Here is an 18,297-nt window from a genome sequence, read left to right as displayed (position 1 = left end):
CATCACTTCTTCCAATAGCTTATAATTAAATATGCAACTGAAATAACATGGAACATGACAATATCAAAATTACACAAAAAGTTATCATTAAATATATTCAAATATCTTCTTGACGCAGATCAATTGATTTTTAAAGTAGATATACGTATGGAATGCCGTCAGCTATTAAAGGCGTAATGGTTCAGTGTGACCCTTCTATTAAAGCATTGATCCTTAAAATAGATTCAGAAAGACATGATATTGTTATAGAGGAACTTGATGAAACACACCTAGTTATAGACCTGAACAAAGTTCAAGCAGTGAAAAATGAATTAAACAGATTATTATCGAAAAATATCTACAATCCATTCGATGAACAATAATACGTGTAATCTATATAACTATTCAGAAACATTCATCTCGGTATCATTTAATATATCTTCATTAAATTCAATACGTGGTGGAGAAATTTCATCACTTTCATATAGTCCTGAAACTATATCAGTAATAAAACCTATTAAAGTATCAACTTCCATAATTTCTTGCATGTAGTGTTTTAGCTTCTCATTGTGTTGAACCTCTTCTTCCAATAAATGATAGAAATTTTCGTATGTTGTTATGACTAAGTTACAAAGGTTGTCTATTAGGTATTTTATGATGTTGACTTCATTAATGAAAAATTTGACTTCTTTGTGGAATTTTGGTAAATCTGTCATCAAGTTGTCTCTAAACGAAAGAGATTTTTGTAACGGTTCCTCCTTTGAAGTTTTAGACAAGATGGGTTCACTGATAATATTTGCGCATTCAGTAATGAATTCATGGACTGCGTTATTCAATTCCAATTCTATTTCATATTTGGCATCTATCATATTATTGATCACTTTAGGTGCGGACTTTTTAACTAATTCAATAAAACCACCATTTTGGTTATAATTATAGATAAACTCACCGTTTCTAAACGTTTGAAATATTTCATTAATGCCACTTGTGAAGTCCAAGGTAGTTTCCGTCCTAACATATTGAATGTCAAAATTATTTAACTGGTTTTGCAAGATGATTAAATTTTTCAAGTAATATAGTTTAGAGTCTAATTTTCCCAAATGTGTCAAGGAAATTTTATAAGCACCATTTTTTAATATGTAAATACAACTGTGAACAATATAGTGGGCTAGATCATCAAACACTACTGAATTGATTAATTCATAGATATTTGACAATATTGTTAATGCTTTACCTAGTGGTAAATATAAATCCTTAAATAAATTCTCATTGTAATCAATATCTAAAGGATTCTCCTCGACAACAGATTCATTGTTTATGGTGGAGCTTCTCTTTCTATTTCCAATTTTTAAATCTTCCGGCTTAGGCTTGTATTTAATAAGCTTCTCATCGATATATATTTGAATTCGAAATATCAATCTAGATTGTACGTCCTGCAAAATTGTTTCAAACAATGAGCCGTAATTTATTTGGTTTTCTTGTAGAACAGCTACCGATTCATCATCTTCAAACTCATAATACTTTTGGAGTAAGGTAGTTAGTTGACATAAAGTAGTTATATTAGTTTCTCTAATAATCCTGTTTCTCAAAGTATCATAAAGAGGATCGATAATATCCATAAACCAATTATATAACTCAGAGTTCATAAATGAAGGCATTGATAGAGATTCTGAATTATGAAAATATTTTGTGAAGGTTAAAAACTCACGGTCAATAATCTTCTTGAAAAATGAAATATTATCCTGACTAAATTGAACTAGGTCCTTAGTACTATTCTTTGCGGACGTATTTATATGATCCCATATAGACTTCTCAAGTAACTTGGATCTTGTTTTGAAATACTGTTGCAAAACATCATGTAATAAACCCTTATATTCATCGTGATATTCTATCCGTTTGGTTATTTCATTTACCAAATTAGGAAAGTTGTAGAATTGACCTTCATTTTCAGTTATGTAATTGTTAAATTCATTATATAACAAAATATCGATAGTCACATTTCTAGCTGCCTCTTCAGAATTCGATCTGTTTAATTTAGAATATATGCCATCATGTAATGTCTTCAATTCATTAATCAAATAGTTACGAATTAAGGTTAATGACCTAGTCATACACTGTCTAAACCTCACTTTGTATAGTTCAATATCTTTGAATTGCGGATGCTTGTCAATAAATTCTATAGATTTATCCAATTTATTCAAAATATCTTGAAAGGACTTTCTCTTTATTAAATTATTACCTGGACTGGTGAGTGCCTTGGTAATCCTTTCTAATGACTCAAATATTTCTAAAGATTCACTTATCTCTTCGGAAGCCCTTTCATACTTCAACTGTGTATTCAATAACTTAGTTGATTGATCCGCAAACTCGCTTGTTTCACTCGATACCTTATCATATTGCAATGCTAATAAATTCAAAGACTTTAATATAGTTTCAGTTTCATCCATTAAATCATTAATATTTTCGATATTTAATTGGCAATTACTTTGAAAATTAAGAATAAAATCATTGGAGATATTATTAACTTTCATAATTTCGTCTGGGTTAAGAATTGAATTATAATTATATGTGTTAATGTATTTCAGCCAGAGATACTCGTGTTCTCTCTTACTGAAAGGGAAAAGATGAAAATCATCTTCTACTATATCTCTATTTGCCTTATCCAAACTAAAGGATTTAGATCGATATCTCTTGGGTTTATCAGCCTTAATCACTTCTGCTGAAGACTGATTCCCAGATGTTTCCCCTAAATTCAATTTATCATCATTATAAGAGGGAACATCCAGAGCAATTCTTTTCACTATAGACTTGCTTCTATCTCTGGTCATTATAAAGTTAAGTGTTAACTGCAATGTCTTAACTTCATACGTAATGTTAAAAACCTCGAAATAGACAAATATTTTATGTGCAGTCTTTAATTACATACATAAAATATCATTTCATAGAAACAGAAGGACATAGGAGAATATGTTGCAATGAATGACCCTAGAGAAGAAGTAATTGAGTCGGCAGATGGTTTGACTGATAGTTCATCGGATGAACTAGCTGATTTACAGAAAGAATTTGAAGTCAGGAGGCAAAAAATACTAGAAAAGAAATTGCAAAAGAAAGATGATGAAAAGAAGTTAGTCGAAAAGCAAATTGTCAGGTCACCTTCACCGTCGAGTAAATCGGCTGCAATAATTTACAAGCCTAAGGGTAATATTATTCCGAACCTGTCAGGTAAAACTATTAACTTGCTGAAGGAAGATCTGCAAAAGGGTGGTCTAAGTATAACGCGTAATGTGAATAAAGAACCCAGTCAGTTTTTTAGTAAATTGCATCAGAGCAGTCAAATATCGAAGAAGACTGTTGACTATGAGAAGAGAGAATTTTTATTTGAAATTCCAGAATTGCATGATCTTGTGGTTGACGAAAAGGAACTGTTTTCTGCGTTACATTTGAGAAAGCGATATATTAAACATGAAGATCTAACGAAATTATTTGCCGAAAAAAAGATCCTAAAAATAGACAAACTATATGCCAAAGTAACAGCACCTGGGTGTCACGAACCTGATTATGCTAATTGGTGTGTAATCGGAGTAATAACAAATAAGTCAGAACCCAAATTAACCAAGACAAATTCTAATGAAAAGAGATCGAAGTATATGAAAGTAACACTAGGTGATTTAAACTTGTCAGTTGATCTAATGATATTTGGAGATGCTTTCAAAAAGTATTGGAAGTTACGAGTTGGTGATATTGTTGCAGTATTAAATCCTAATGTTAACCCATGGAAGCCACCATTTAATGGATTTAACTTGTCTATAAATGACGGAGTCGATTCCATATTAGAGATTGGCTCTTCGAGGGATTTTGGTCATTGTTCAATGGTCAAGAAAGACCAGACGCGTTGTGATTCTGTCATAAACATTCTGAAATCTGACCTTTGTAACTATCATCAAGAGATTAAGTATAAACAAAGCCAAAATAAACGAATGGAATTGAATGGAAGTGTCAATTTAAAATCGCCCACGAATAAACAAGGTCAAAAACAATCCATGTATTTATCGACTAATGCAAAAGGGAAAATCAGTGGAGGTTACTTGAATTATGAAAAGATTAATCAACAAACAACGAACTATCATTACGAAGGCGGTAAGCTTGAAGAAAGTTTTGTAAACCCTAAGTTACTCGATAATATCCAAGTGAAAAGGCGAAAGCATAATGATAGTAAGAATAATGAGCTTCTCGAGAAAAAATTACTGAAATTGCTGAATAACTCAAGCTTTAAAAAACTAGGGTTAATTAAAAACAACGTTAATCAACCAGAACCCACCGTTAATAAGGCAGCATTCAATAGTTCGATTCTCAACAAGATTGGTTTTGATCCGACCAGTAGACAAGTCGGCGAGACAATCCACAAAAGTCCCCAAAAACAAAGGAAGGAGCTCTCTACAGATTTAAAGGAATTATATGAAATCAGTAGTCGAAAGCAGTTCATGCGTAAACTTACTAGTTCCAAAGAGGACCTCGACTCCAAAAAGAACAAATGGCAGACGAACTTGAAAACGCTAGAGAAATACAAACAACGCTATGAAGAGCCAAGTACCTCGGAACCTCGCTTCAAAGATGACACCATACTACAAAGCCCCGTGAGAATGAAGAAACGTAAAATTGACTATAGTGACAGCGATAATGATTCCGAACCTGGCCCCAGAGTTCATACCGGCCAGCCTAGTCGAATTTCCAAATTACTTGAATCTCAATATCACAAGCCGTCTACTGTCCACACAAACAATAATACTGGCCCAACAAAATCGTATTCACAGCCACCGAAACATGCTCCTGCTATCCGTTTCGAACTGGATTCCTCTGACAGCGATATCGAGATCAGTTTCGACAGCCAGGCGACAAAAGAAAACTACAACAAGATTATCCGCAATAGTCAATGAATCAGACCAGTCGCTGCGATTACAATAAAGTGTCGTGAACACATAAATCTCTACAACTAAAATTACAAATGTTCCGTGCTCCTTATATTTAGACGTTCTACTAATAATAGTAACTGCATGAGACTCAACTATACTGATATCCGTAGAGTTTCCGATTCACGTATACCATTTTCACAAGCATTTACATAATAATATCAATAAACAGCACTTCTTCTGTATACAAGCAAAGGGACCATTATTAAGATTATCCTATGCTATTCGGATTACGAGGGGAACGTAAGATACGGACTTTAATAGTGCGGAGGAGGTCAAGTGATTTCTTCCGCACTCATCACCATAAATAACTTATAAACGGGACAGACCGACGATTATTTGTTTCAACCAATATAATCAAGTAATTACTAATATAATATGTCTACCGATAAATTAAAATCTTATGTTGAAGAAATATCACCATATCTTACTCAATGGTATGTTATTGCCTTGGGGGGAATTTTGGTTTGGTATATAGGCACCAGTATAAAGGCTTATCAATTTAAGCAAAAGTACGGATGCAAAGAACCACCATTAGTGCCTGGAGGGTTTCTCTCGATTAAGTTGCTATTGGACTTGTTAAAAACCAAAAGTGAGGGTACAATGCTTGAATATGCAGAGCATTTTTTCTCGCTAGTGAAGTCTCAAACATTCAAACTTAAGTTGGCTACGGTACCAATTATTTTCACACAAGATCCAGAAAATATAAAAGCAGTTTTGGCTACGCAATTTAATGATTTTGCGTTGGGTACAAGACATGCACACTTCAAGCCATTATTAGGAGATGGTATATTCACTTTAGACGGAGATGGATGGAAAAACTCCAGACTCTTGTTGAGGCCCCAGTTTGCACGTGAACAGGTTGCTCATGTTCAAACATTGGAACCACATTTGCAGACACTTGCCGAACATATCAGCAACAAGAAGGGAGAGACGTTTGATATTCAAGAGTTATTCTTCAGGTTAACTGTTGACGCTGCCACCGAGTTTTTGTTTGGGGAATCTGTCTACTCTTTACGTGATGGAACGGTTAAAGACGTTGCGCCATTAGATTTTGATGGTAAATCGAGTTTTGCAGATTCTTTTAACCTTTCTCAATCTTATTTGGCTTCTAGAGCTTACAGTCAGATGTTCTACTTCTTGATTAACAATAAGGAGTTTAGAAATTCCAATACGAAGGTTCATAAGTTCTGTAAGCATTATGTGGAACAAGCTTTAGCTACGTCGCAGGATGAATTGGACAAAAAGTCCAAGGATGGTTACATTTTCCTTTATGAATTAGTCAAGCAAACCAGAAACCCTAAGATCTTACAGGACCAATTATTGAACATTCTCTTGGCCGGTAGAGATACTACTGCGGGTTTGTTGTCGTTTACTTTCTTCGAATTGGCCAGAAATCCTGATGTGTTCGAAAAGTTGAAGAACGAAATATACACTCATTTTGGAGATGGTGCCAACCCTCGTATTGAAACTATAACATTTGAATCGTTGAAGAGATGCGAGTACTTGAAATTTGTTTTGAATGAAGTGTTAAGATTATACCCATCCGTGCCTATCAACTTCAGAGTTTCAACTAAAGATACAACTATTCCAAGAGGCGGAGGTCCAGATAAGCAGGACCCAGTTTATGTTGCAAAGGGTACCACCGTAGCATACTCTGTTTACACCACTCACAGACTCGAGCAATACTACGGTAAAGATTCAAGAGAATTCAGACCTGAAAGATGGGCTGAAAATAAAAAAGTAGGATGGGCTTATGTACCATTCAACGGTGGGCCAAGAATTTGTTTAGGTCAACAGTTTGCATTGACTGAAGCTTCTTATGTTGTGGTTAGATTAATTCAAATGTTCCCCAACTTGGTGTCCAGAGATGACAGACCTTATCCACCTAGAAAAAATGTCCAATTAACAATGTGCCATCAGGATGGTGTTTTTATTTCCTTAAATAAGTAGATAAATATGTTCATATACGTCAATTCGTTTAATCCCCCCGTAATGTTAGAGCTAGAAATGTTTAGTAATAGTGACCGTTCATTAGCTGAAATATGCTTAGGTCATCGCACTCATTTTTTTCACTCCATACTATAATATCAATATTGCAGTGTTCATCATAGCTCTGAATACACTATAAACTACGTACACATGTCAGATACCGACAGTAATAAGAAAATAAAATTAGATTCTACCATGTTGAAGATTTGTACCCATTCAGGCTCCTTCCACGCCGATGAATCGTTGGCCGTATTCATGATTAAATTGTTGCCAAAATACCAAAACAGCCAGTTGATCAGATCAAGAAACCCATCTGACTGGGAATCAAGTGACGTAGTTATTGATGTTGGTGGTAAGTACGATGGTATCAAGTGGTTTGATCACCATCAAAGAGAATTCAACGAAACTTTCTCTGCTGAATATAAAACTAAATTATCATCGGCTGGTTTAATATATAAGCACTTTGGTAAGGAAATCATCAGCCATGTATTGAGCATCAATGACAGCAACGTCGATTTATTATACAACAAAGTCTACAAGGAATTTATCGAAGCTTTGGATGCCAACGACAATGGTATTAACAATTACTCAAAAGACGTCGAATTAAACAAAAAATTCAACGACAGAAACATCACGTTGCCATCGATTGTCTCTAGACTTAACCCTTCATGGAACACCGATCCTACTGACGCCGACTTTGATGCTGCTTTCAGTACGAGTAGTCAGTTGATGGGCCAAGTCTTCGTAAATTTATTGACAGGCTACGGAAAATCCTGGTTACCTGCCAAACAGATTGTTGAGAGAGCATTCAATTCTAGGTTTGACGTTGACAAATCAGGTGAAATCATCATTTTGGATAATTTCTGTCCTTGGAAAGAGCATTTATATTCCATCGAAAAAGATGCTAGCAAGCAAGGTGAAATTAAGTTCGTCTTGTTCCAAGACTCGTCGAGTAAATGGAGAATTTCTACAGTCTCCGTAACTTCAACTTCTTTCGAATTCAGATTAGGCTTACCTGAAAAATGGAGGGGTATAAGAGACGAAGAATTATCTGAATTGACTGGTGTTCCAGGTTGTATCTTCGTACATGCGGCTGGGTTTATTGGTGGTGCAAATACCAAAGATGCCGTATTACAATTAGCAAAATTATCTCTCTAAATATACGTTTGAAATATATGATTAGATAATTGTATTTAAATTACGTCTCAGCAACAAATCATGTAATACATGCTAGATATTATTTGCCACATGGTTGTAGGCAGCTTGTTTTATTAGCCTTGGCATTTGTGACAAAATGAAAAAAAAATTGGTACGTGTTTAGGCTCATAACTATTCCATTGTCAATACATAAATAGTACTTTTTCGTCCGTTTTAATTTTTTTGATAACTCTTTGTTACTAAAGAAAGCCCTACTTCTTAAATAAGTTTACGGCCATACGTTGAGTTTATGCAAAAAGAAGTACGTCGATCGATTGAGAACAGTAAAGATGAACCGCACATTAGTCAAATCTATGAAAATGAAAGCTGTGAAAAATCGAAAACTCATGTGAATGCTAATTCGAGTGAAGGTAAATTAGCTTATAGATTAACAGTTGAACAAGTAGCAAATAACTTCGATGTTGATGTTGCAAAGGGACTAGAAGATTCCCGGGCGAAGGCCAATTTAGACAAGTATGGCAGAAATAACTTGGGTAAAGAAGAAAAAATTTCACTTACGAAGATTTTTGCCCATCAGGTGTTCAATGCTATGATTTTGGTGTTGATTATCTCGATGGTGATAGCACTTGCTATTAAGGATTGGATTTCTGGTGGAGTTATTGGCTTTGTTGTGTTCATTAACATTTTTGTCGGCTTTATCCAGGAATATAAGGCTGAGAAAACTATGGGATCTTTGAGATCGTTAAGCACTCCTTCAGCCAGAGTTCTTAGAGATGGAGTAGAAAGTGATATTAATGCAGAGGAAGTTGTTCCTGGGGATGTTGTTTGCATCAAAGTGGGAGATACTATCCCAGCTGATTTGCGGTTGATAGACTCGATGAACCTTGAAACTGATGAAGCTTTGCTTACAGGTGAATCATTACCAGTAGCAAAATGTGCCGAGGATGTTTATACCGACCTGTCGATTCCAGTACCAGTAGGAGACAGGTTGAATATGTGTTTCAGTTCATCAGTCGTTTCAAAAGGTAGAGGTACAGGTATCGCTGTATCTACTGCATTAAATACAGAGATCGGTAAAATTGCGAAGTCATTAAGATCTGACGAAGATGCTCTCATTGTTAAGGTGGATAAGTCAAATTCTAATTTCAAGGCTTATATAGTCGCTATTGCAAAATCTACTAAAAATATTATCTGCAATGTTTTGGGTACAAACGTTGGTACACCACTACAAAGAAGGTTGGCTTGGTTGGCAATCATTTTATTTTGGGTTGCCGTCTTATTTGCAATTGTTGTAATGGCATCGCAAGAAATGAATGTTAACAGGAGTGTTGCAATATACGCTATTTGTGTTGCGTTATCTATGATTCCATCGTCGTTAATCGTTGTATTAACAATCACAATGGCGATTGGAGCTCAAGTTATGGTGACTAAAAATGTTATTGTCAGAAAATTAGATTCTTTAGAGGCTTTAGGAGGTATCAATGATATTTGTTCAGATAAGACAGGTACATTGACCATGGGTAAAATGATTGCTAGAAAAGTATGGATTCCATCTACCGGGACTTACGCCGTTACTAATTCCAATGAACCCTTCAATCCAACCGTCGGTGATCTTTCCTTTGCTGATTCGTCTCCTAAATTCATTAAAGAAACCGACGAAGAAACTGATTTTGCATCGAAGTTGCCTGAGCCAACTCCCAAATTATTTGAGAAATGGCTAGAAACTGCTACATTAGCTAATATTGCCACTGTAGATCAGGTTAAAGGTGAAAATGGTACCCCTGAATGGGAGGCTAATGGTGATGCTACTGAGATTGCTATTAATGTTTTCACTACGAGATTGGGACTTTCAAGAAAACAAATGGTAGAAGGTAATTTAAAGCATATTGCCGAATTTCCTTTTGACTCTTCAATTAAGAGAATGTCCGTGATTTACCAGAATAATCAGAATAGTTCGTTTATTTATACTAAAGGAGCTGTTGAAAGAGTTTTAGATTGTTGTTCTTACTGGTATGGCATGGATGGTAAAGAAGATATGCTGCCGTTAACGGAAGCCGATAAATCGATTATCGAACTGAACATGAATGCGCTATCATCTGAAGGACTTAGAGTTTTAGCATTTGCCCAAAGGTCCATCAACATTGAGAAAGAAGATATATCCAAACGTGAAAGTGTTGAATCTAACCTTATATTTTTGGGTTTGATTGGTATTTACGATCCACCAAGGCCAGAGAGTGCTCCATCGGTGAAATTATGTCATAAGGCTGGAATCAACGTCCATATGTTGACTGGTGATCATCATGGAACTGCAAGGGCTATTGCTCAAGAAGTCGGTATTTTACCGAGTAATTTGTATCATTATACTGAAGAAGTTGTTAAATCCATGGTTATGACAGCAAATGATTTTGATGCTTTGAGTAACGATGAAATTGACAATTTACCGGTATTGCCATTGGTGATTGCAAGATGTGCTCCTCAAACCAAGGTTCGAATGATCGAGGCTTTACATCGCCGTGGTAAATTTGTTGCTATGACAGGGGATGGGGTCAATGATTCTCCTTCCTTGAAAAAGGCAGATGTCGGTATTGCGATGGGTCTTAATGGTTCTGATGTGGCTAAGGATGCCTCAGATATTGTTTTGACCGATGACAATTTTGCATCAATTTTAAACGCTATTGAAGAAGGAAGAAGAATGTCATCGAATATTCAAAAATTCGTTTTGCAGTTGTTAGCAGAAAATGTTGCCCAAGCGTTATACTTGATGATCGGCTTAGCGTTTATGGACAAGGATGGATTTTCCGTTTTTCCGTTGGCTCCAGTTGAAGTGTTGTGGATTATTGTGGTAACATCATGTTTCCCTGCTATGGGATTAGGACAAGAGAAAGCAAATGATGATATCTTAGAGCAGCCCCCAAACGCAACAATTTTCACTTGGGAAGTGATTATTGATATGATTGCTTACGGTTTCTGGATGGCATGCTGCTGTCTAACTTGTTTTGTTCTCATCGTCTTTGCTGTGGGTGATGGTAATCTTGGTTCCAATTGCAACGACTCTGGGGGCGACTCGTGTAACTTAGTCTTCAGAGGTAGATCTGGAGCATTTGCAACGTTCACATGGTGTGCGTTATTATTAGCCTGGGAATGTATTCATATGAGATATTCGTTTTTCAATATGCGTCCAGAGCTGGAAATTTCTCGTGGAAAGCAATTAGCTATAGACTTATGGGATAATCAGTTCTTATTCTGGTCTATTATTGGCGGCTTTTTATCAGTTTTCCCAGTCGTCTACATTCCTGTAATCAATGACATAGTCTTTTTACATGATCCTATCGGTTATGAATGGGGACTCGCCGTTGGCTTTACACTTATATTCCTTCTTGGAGCCGAATTATGGAAGTGGTTCAAGAGAATTTACTTCCGTAAATCAACGATCAAAAACCCAGAGTACGACTTAGAGAAGAATGATCCATTTATGAAATATTCTTCATTCTCGAAATCGAACACAATGGAGGTTTCTTAATTGGTCATTGTGTTCACCATTTGTTTTCTTTATCCTTTCTTCAAACTCCCTATTTATATTCGTAGCTTATTAGACTAGAATTGCCTTCAGGCATTAATACAAATCTTGAGCTTCTCTATGAAGCATTTCACTTTAAATTCTATGCATTGTAAGTTTTCACTTGTTAGTTCATTATTTCCAACACTACATCCGATCATTATTATTATATGTGATATTAATATATTGAATTTAAAATATATAGAGAGAACTGAAATGTCAACTTATAGAAGCCTTTAAGTACTGATAGTCTAGTACTGAAAATATTGTAGAATAATTTAAGTCATGTGAGAAGTATCGCCCTTCTCTTGGGATACTTCAGAATGTGAAGAAGAATTTAATAAGTTATCTTCATTATGGTCAATCTTCATCTTGTTATGTAATTCATTATCGGACACGATTGGAATAGATGGTTGCCAAGAAGCAGACTTCCAAGCTGGTACACCTTCGGCCCACATTTGACCAATTTCTTCCAATCTCTTACCCTTAGTTTCTGGGAAGAAGAAGAAGACATGGATAAACATACAACCACAGAATGTAGCGAAGACCATGTAAGTCTTCCAAGTAATGTTCTTGAAAGCACTTGGAGTGAACATAGCAATGGCGAAATTGAAAATCCAATTAACAGAAGTGGTAAGAGCAGCACCTCTTTGTCTTGAAGCACTATCACCCCAGACTTCAGCACAGTAAACCCAAATACAAACACCCCAACTACAAGCGAAAGAAACAACGAATAAATAACAGCAAGCAATGACAGCTTTGGCGGCCTTGCCATGTTCTTCTGGAATTTGAATTCTGACGGTTTCACTGATAGGGTTATCAACACTGTAAGTTGCCAATAATCCACCAACGGCGAATTGCCAAGCCATCATGAATGCAGCCCCAGTTAATAAAACTGGTCTTCTACCAAGCTTATCCATGAAGTATAATGCGGGAATGGTCATACCAGTGTTAAGACAGTATTGAATGGAACTAGCAACCAAATTAGCATCACCTTCGTAACCGGCCATTTGGAAAACATAAACAATATAATACATCAAAGTATTCATACCGGTTAATTGTTGCCAGGCTTGAGCCCAACAAGCAGTAACAGTTCTCAATATATACTTCTTAGTGAACAAATCAGCATATGTGAAAGCCTTGATGTGTTCATCTAACATAATTTGTTCCTTAATTTCAGACATTTCAATTAAAACATCTGGATCTTCTCTGTTACCCTTAGCTTGGATCTTGGCAACAACATATTCAGCATCTTCCCAGTAACCTTGTTTAGCTAACCATCTAGGAGATTCTGGAATAAAGAAACAACCAAGGATCAAAACTAAACCTGGTATGATTTGTAAACCCCAAGCAACTCTGAAGGATGCGACACCGTTAATAAAATTCAAACCATAACAGATATAGAACATGATTAAGATACCCAAAGTGACAGAGAATTGAAAAAGACCCCCAATTAAACCTCTGATCTTTCTAGGAGCTAATTCAGATCCATAAACTGGAGCAACTGATGAACCGAAACCAACACCAAAACCAGAAATAAAACGGCCGATAATCAATTGCGCTTGATTTTGAGCAGATGATTGAATAGCAGCACCAACACACCAGAAAAACCCACATACCATTAACGATGATCTTCTGCCAAATGGTTCGGACACAAAAGAAGAACATATTGATCCAAAAAATGAACCCAAAGACATAGCCGAAGTAATAAACGATTGCATGGTTGTGCTAGGTTTATGGAAGTATTTAATGTATTTGTCATCCCCAATAAATAAAGACATAGATGAGATATCAATACCAAACATCAACCCGGAGATACATGAAATCAGAGCAATAACAAAAACATTATAGATATTTGGAGTCTTGTCCAAAAAGTTTCTAAACTTTAAAGCAGGAGCCACTAATTTATCTTCGTAACCCATTTTAATAAGTAGCTTAGCTTATAATGAAGAAAAATATAATTTTATTGGGGAGATTCGTCCACCTTTTATATTATTTCCCAAAATTCCTCCATATTGCAAATACTGGCCTTGTTCTATAATATAATGACATGCGTATCATGTTTTTTTACTTCATGCAAACTCAAACATGTAATGTGGGGCAATTTTCCGCACCTTCCTTTGTTTAAGTCGGTTTTGCGAGAAAAATTTTCTTGTTTTAGCTGACTCCATACAGAAACAAAATGTCTGCGTCTGGAGTGCGCGCTGGGGAAATGATGACACGCAAATCGGACGATTTATTAATTTAACGAGACCCAAGATACGAAAGAGTATGGCCGCAATTGCCGCGTAATTGATTAGATGCCATGAAAATATCCGAATCTGAATGTGAACTAAGTTTACACCAGTCTATCCAATTCAAATGGCTGATTGAAATTTAAGCTTTAAATTTAAACTTTAAAATCTAATAGAAAGGTTTGAGAAATAGTTAAAAATGTAAGCGAATCCAGACACAACATTACGTTCGGCTCGTAAGAGTGCTTTTAATTTGGTGGGGCATATGCAAAAAGTAAATCTTAGAACTTTTTCCGGGTGGCATTTTCGGTTTTAATCCGAAACAAGCCTCGCCGGAGGAATAGGCACAATATTTTATAGCACACGGTACGAATACGATGCTTAGACGATACAGTGCCTTGTATTCATGGAAAATAGGGGGGGTATGAAAAGTTACGATAAAAATCTTGGCCGGTAGACGGTTAGAGGGGCGCATTGCACTGCAGGACAATCTCCAGTGGATTAACTAGATGTTATGACGCGATCAAGAGTAACGGAAAAAGTGCCGCAATACGGCTCCTTAAGAACTAAAAACATGCATAAGCATGGGCCCGAAGACGAGATGTTACAATATGGTAAGAAGAGATATATACGTGAATAATGCATTATATTTCCGGCTGTATCATGTCGTCATCGTCTCCTTCGCTATCTACAGGACTTGGTAGCTGGCAGACTGACAGACTATTAAAAAAATTGCAGCGTCCTATTTCATAAGCTAGATCTTCAAGGGAAATTCTATCGTTCGGATTTAACTTAAATATTTGCACGAGTAGACAATTGAAGTTATTTGATATTGCAAAAATAGAGCTGAGTACTTTTTCGTCATTCAAGTAGGATTGGAAAACATTATTACCATTAATCCTTTCTATTGATGCACTAGGCCATGGATTTTTGGCACTAGTGATGTTCAAAAATAATACACCTAACGACCATATGTCACCTGCTAAAGTAGGGAAATATTTGGCACTGGAGGGATTATCGCACATTATGGATTTATATTGATCCAAGTCAAGTCTTGATCTAATGAAATCGCTAGTTGCATAGTTGGTAATTCTTTCTGGTGCCATGTAGAAGCTGGAACCGCGGCGAGCGTTGCAACATATTATATCTGAATCCATGGCTAAACCAAAATCTATCAACACGAGTTGAATTTCATTATAGTCAATAATACTCTTGTTCGTCCTTGTGTAACTCTTTTGATATCTGACCATAATGTTTTCTGGCTTTAGATCACAGTGATATATACCTTGACTTGTGCAAAATTTGATTGCATCTATCAACTGCAACATTGCATTTTTCATTAACGTTTGCTTATCTTGATAGTATGGAGGATACATAAATATTCGATTCTCTACTATGTTGTCAAACAAGTCACCCTGTTCATAATAATCCATTATTATCGCTATGGCCACATTGTCTAGACTTATAACCTTGTGGATTGTGATAACATTTGGATGTTGATGCACTCTTAAGTGCAATGCAATTTCTCTTAAAAATGGAGACTGAAGACCCTCATTCCGAATATAGTGCAAACTCAATTCATTTGTATTTACTCTTTGCTTGGAATTAAAGTAATCGAATAATCTTGTCTTAATTCTCTTTTTATTCTCTTCAACCGAAGATCCATCTACTCTATTTGGTGTATCAGTTAAAACCATTTTTGCCGCAAATTTCTGCCCGGTCATTAAATCTTCAACAAGATATATTAATCCATATGTGCCTGCACCTATCTTATGTTTCAATTGAAGTCTTTCATTGAGATAAAACCCATCGAGCAGTAATTGTGGATTAGCCGCACCCGTATATTTGAGAGCACGCCTTGCATGCTTTGGAGTTTTGAATTCTAATAATGGAAGTATACTTAAAGTCATAATTTATTAAAAATAATTGTGATTTACGAATATAAAATATGAACACATCCAAAGGCAAGAGCTTTTATATATACATCGTGTAAAGGTTTATCCCAGATATTCTTATTCTGGCCTCATTTTTAAAAACCATCCGATATCGCTACTGATGGGGCGATCTTTAAAATCAACTGATTGTCGCATTTCCTATATTTTGCGATCGCGGAGAAGTTCGGAATGTACATATATTCGCTTTACACTTATAACGAGATACTATCTAATTCAACAATGCAACTACCAGTAGCTGGCTTCGAAACCACGATGGCTTCAGCCAATTCTTGTTGAGTGATATCTGGGAAATGTTTTTTATAATATTGCTCAGTTAATGCTGTTACAACGTTGGATAATTTATCAGCAGTTGTTAAATGAACTACTGAACCTCCAAACCCAGCACCAGTAACTCTTGCACCATATGCACCGTTAGCTGTAGATATTTCACAAAGTTGATCTAATTCGGGCCTTGAAGAATCGTTATAAATATCACTAGAGTGATGGGAATCACTTAACAAAGTACCAAATTTTTTCAAGAACACTTCGGAGTCTTCGCTTGGATTGTAATTCCTTAACAATTTTAAGACCTGCAAAACTCTCAACGAATCAGAGAATACATGCTTGCTTCTCTGGTAAATCTTCAACTTCTGGTATCTGACTGGAGCTTTAGTTAAAAAGATCTTTGTAAATTCTTCCACCGATAAACCTAATTGCTTGGCGATTTCGGATGTTTCGAAACCAACTTTTTCATCAACACTGAAAGCAGTTTCAGTTAGCTTCAACATTTCTTCTAAACGACTGATACCAACATCAATATCGCTACCATCCCAAGCATCTTTCTTTAAATATTCTTCAAAATATTTGTCCATGAAGCCTCTTAATGTACCTGTAGATACATTTGAATCCTTAGGTAAATTCAAATTGAATTTTTTAGCAAATAATTCTGATGCAGCGGCAATTTCTACCACTCTTAAATTATAGTCTGTTGGAGCAGTTTCGTGTTTGTTTGCTTTGAGCAAACTGTTAGAAATCAAAAATACCATGTCATTAGGCTTAATAACAGGGATCTCAAATGGAATACCAATTAATTTAGGCTTAAATTGAATTAGTAATGCTTTATTTTGCTCACCGTATATGGATGCACATTGATCCATACCACCGGTATTGACCCCAACGTAATGCTCAGACACAACTGTAATTCTTGTCAAATCAGCTTTCGAAATTGACGTTACTCCGTTAGCTCTTAAGATTGCTAAGGTTGAGGCAACACAAAATGCAGCGGATGAAGATAAGCCTCCACCAGTAGGAACAGTACCGTTGAATGTTAATCTTAAACCTTTCAATGGTTTTGAACCGCTATCCACACTTTCAGGGAAATTGTCTCTGATATACTTATGAGCAACAATCAATCCACATTTAAAGTAATTTCCCCAAGTATGGTTGGTCTTATCTATTTCAATAACACTCCCATCAGAGGCTAAATCGAATTCTTCCTTTGCAAACGATTCGTCAGTATTGGTTAATACTACCTTATGATCATCACTAGTACCAACAGCGCCGATAACATCAACATCAATAGCCATTGGCAATACAGAAAAGTGATTGTAATCAATGTGATCCCCAATCAAGTTGACTCTTCCAGGTGAACGACTAATAAATTCTGGTTTAATTCCAAAATTTTCCTGGAATTTTTGAATCAATTTTACATATCTTGAGTTGTTTGATTCTGGATCAGAATAAAACGATAAGTCTTTGAATGTTGGAACGGAGTCGGTCATTTCTACGAGCCTTTACTTTGCGTATCTTGAAGTTAATAACTAATAGTTTATGAAAAATTACAAAATATTAACTCCAAATTTATTTCTGTAATTTACTCCATATTTATTTAAGGGAAACAATATATATTTGCAATGTAACGTTACACCCATGGGATGAAATCTCCCCTGCCGAAATCTGACCAGAAAAATGATCTTTTGTACGGCGTCGCCGAATTACGTAGTTTCATGTCGGTGCATAATTACTGTTTTAGGATATGCAAGAAATTTCCAGTAAATCCGGAGCAATGGAGAAACTTGGAGAAACCCCCCGAACCTCCCAGAGAAATATTTTCTAATCGAATTACTTTATATCCTATTACTATATGTTTTCTGCCTATCAAATACTTGGTTGCTTCTCTTATTTTTAACAAGATAACCTTGCTAAATGGATAGCAACTAACATTTCCCCAATCTGAATACGAATTGGTATGGGCTCATAGTTATTATTCTTCGCGAATACGATGTATCTGCAAGTCAAAAAAATTTTGAGACGTTGTGAAAGAAGTTATCCCGAAGAATGTATAAACTAGTAATATATTGTTCATAACCATGTAACGTTGCATTTAATGAAGTAGAATAAGAGTGATATAAAAACTGGTGGGATGGCTCGTTAGAAAAGGGGGAATTGGATAATCTACTATCTAACTATACTTACGA

At 35.8% G+C, this 18,297-nt stretch overlaps 9 protein-coding genes across 9 annotated transcripts; 5 read left to right on the top strand and 4 right to left on the bottom strand. All coding sequences in view use genetic code 12, as the record gives it.

The window, feature by feature from the left end:
* Window positions 1-152: 152 nt before the first annotated feature.
* On the top strand, window positions 153-362 carry DEHA2C02662g (DEHA2C02662p; the record flags this gene model as incomplete). The annotated part of the gene is made up of 1 exon (XM_457795.1): window positions 153-362. The coding sequence occupies one exon, from the start codon at window positions 153-155 to the stop codon at window positions 360-362; it is 210 nt and encodes a 69-aa protein (XP_457795.2).
* An 18-nt stretch (window positions 363-380) lies between these two features.
* Window positions 381-2,807, bottom strand: DEHA2C02640g (DEHA2C02640p; the record flags this gene model as incomplete). The annotated part of the gene is made up of 1 exon (XM_457794.1): window positions 381-2,807. One exon carries the CDS (start codon window positions 2,805-2,807, stop codon window positions 381-383), a length of 2,427 nt encoding a protein of 808 aa, XP_457794.2.
* Window positions 2,808-2,954: 147 nt separating this feature from the next.
* Window positions 2,955-4,913, top strand: DEHA2C02618g (DEHA2C02618p; the record flags this gene model as incomplete). Its single annotated transcript, XM_457793.1, has 1 exon — window positions 2,955-4,913. One exon carries the CDS (start codon window positions 2,955-2,957, stop codon window positions 4,911-4,913), a length of 1,959 nt encoding a protein of 652 aa, XP_457793.2.
* Window positions 4,914-5,324: 411 nt separating this feature from the next.
* Window positions 5,325-6,899, top strand: DEHA2C02596g (DEHA2C02596p; the record flags this gene model as incomplete). Its single annotated transcript, XM_457792.1, has 1 exon — window positions 5,325-6,899. One exon carries the CDS (start codon window positions 5,325-5,327, stop codon window positions 6,897-6,899), a length of 1,575 nt encoding a protein of 524 aa, XP_457792.1.
* A 189-nt stretch (window positions 6,900-7,088) lies between these two features.
* DEHA2C02574g (DEHA2C02574p) lies at window positions 7,089-8,096 on the top strand (the record flags this gene model as incomplete). The annotated part of the gene is made up of 1 exon (XM_457791.1): window positions 7,089-8,096. One exon carries the CDS (start codon window positions 7,089-7,091, stop codon window positions 8,094-8,096), a length of 1,008 nt encoding a protein of 335 aa, XP_457791.1.
* Window positions 8,097-8,385: 289 nt separating this feature from the next.
* On the top strand, window positions 8,386-11,616 carry DEHA2C02552g (DEHA2C02552p; the record flags this gene model as incomplete). Its single annotated transcript, XM_457790.1, has 1 exon — window positions 8,386-11,616. One exon carries the CDS (start codon window positions 8,386-8,388, stop codon window positions 11,614-11,616), a length of 3,231 nt encoding a protein of 1,076 aa, XP_457790.2.
* A 314-nt stretch (window positions 11,617-11,930) lies between these two features.
* DEHA2C02530g (DEHA2C02530p) lies at window positions 11,931-13,574 on the bottom strand (the record flags this gene model as incomplete). The annotated part of the gene is made up of 1 exon (XM_002770112.1): window positions 11,931-13,574. One exon carries the CDS (start codon window positions 13,572-13,574, stop codon window positions 11,931-11,933), a length of 1,644 nt encoding a protein of 547 aa, XP_002770158.1.
* A 956-nt stretch (window positions 13,575-14,530) lies between these two features.
* DEHA2C02508g (DEHA2C02508p) lies at window positions 14,531-15,796 on the bottom strand (the record flags this gene model as incomplete). Its single annotated transcript, XM_457789.1, has 1 exon — window positions 14,531-15,796. One exon carries the CDS (start codon window positions 15,794-15,796, stop codon window positions 14,531-14,533), a length of 1,266 nt encoding a protein of 421 aa, XP_457789.2.
* A 236-nt stretch (window positions 15,797-16,032) lies between these two features.
* Window positions 16,033-17,601, bottom strand: DEHA2C02486g (DEHA2C02486p; the record flags this gene model as incomplete). Its single annotated transcript, XM_457788.1, has 1 exon — window positions 16,033-17,601. One exon carries the CDS (start codon window positions 17,599-17,601, stop codon window positions 16,033-16,035), a length of 1,569 nt encoding a protein of 522 aa, XP_457788.1.
* Between the last annotated feature and the right edge of the window lie 696 nt (window positions 17,602-18,297).

The sequence above is a fragment of the Debaryomyces hansenii genome (genome assembly GCF_000006445.2).
Source record: "Debaryomyces hansenii CBS767 chromosome C complete sequence".
Classification (NCBI taxonomy): domain Eukaryota; kingdom Fungi; phylum Ascomycota; class Pichiomycetes; order Serinales; family Debaryomycetaceae; genus Debaryomyces; species Debaryomyces hansenii.
This window is presented reverse-complemented; position numbering and strand designations above follow the sequence as displayed.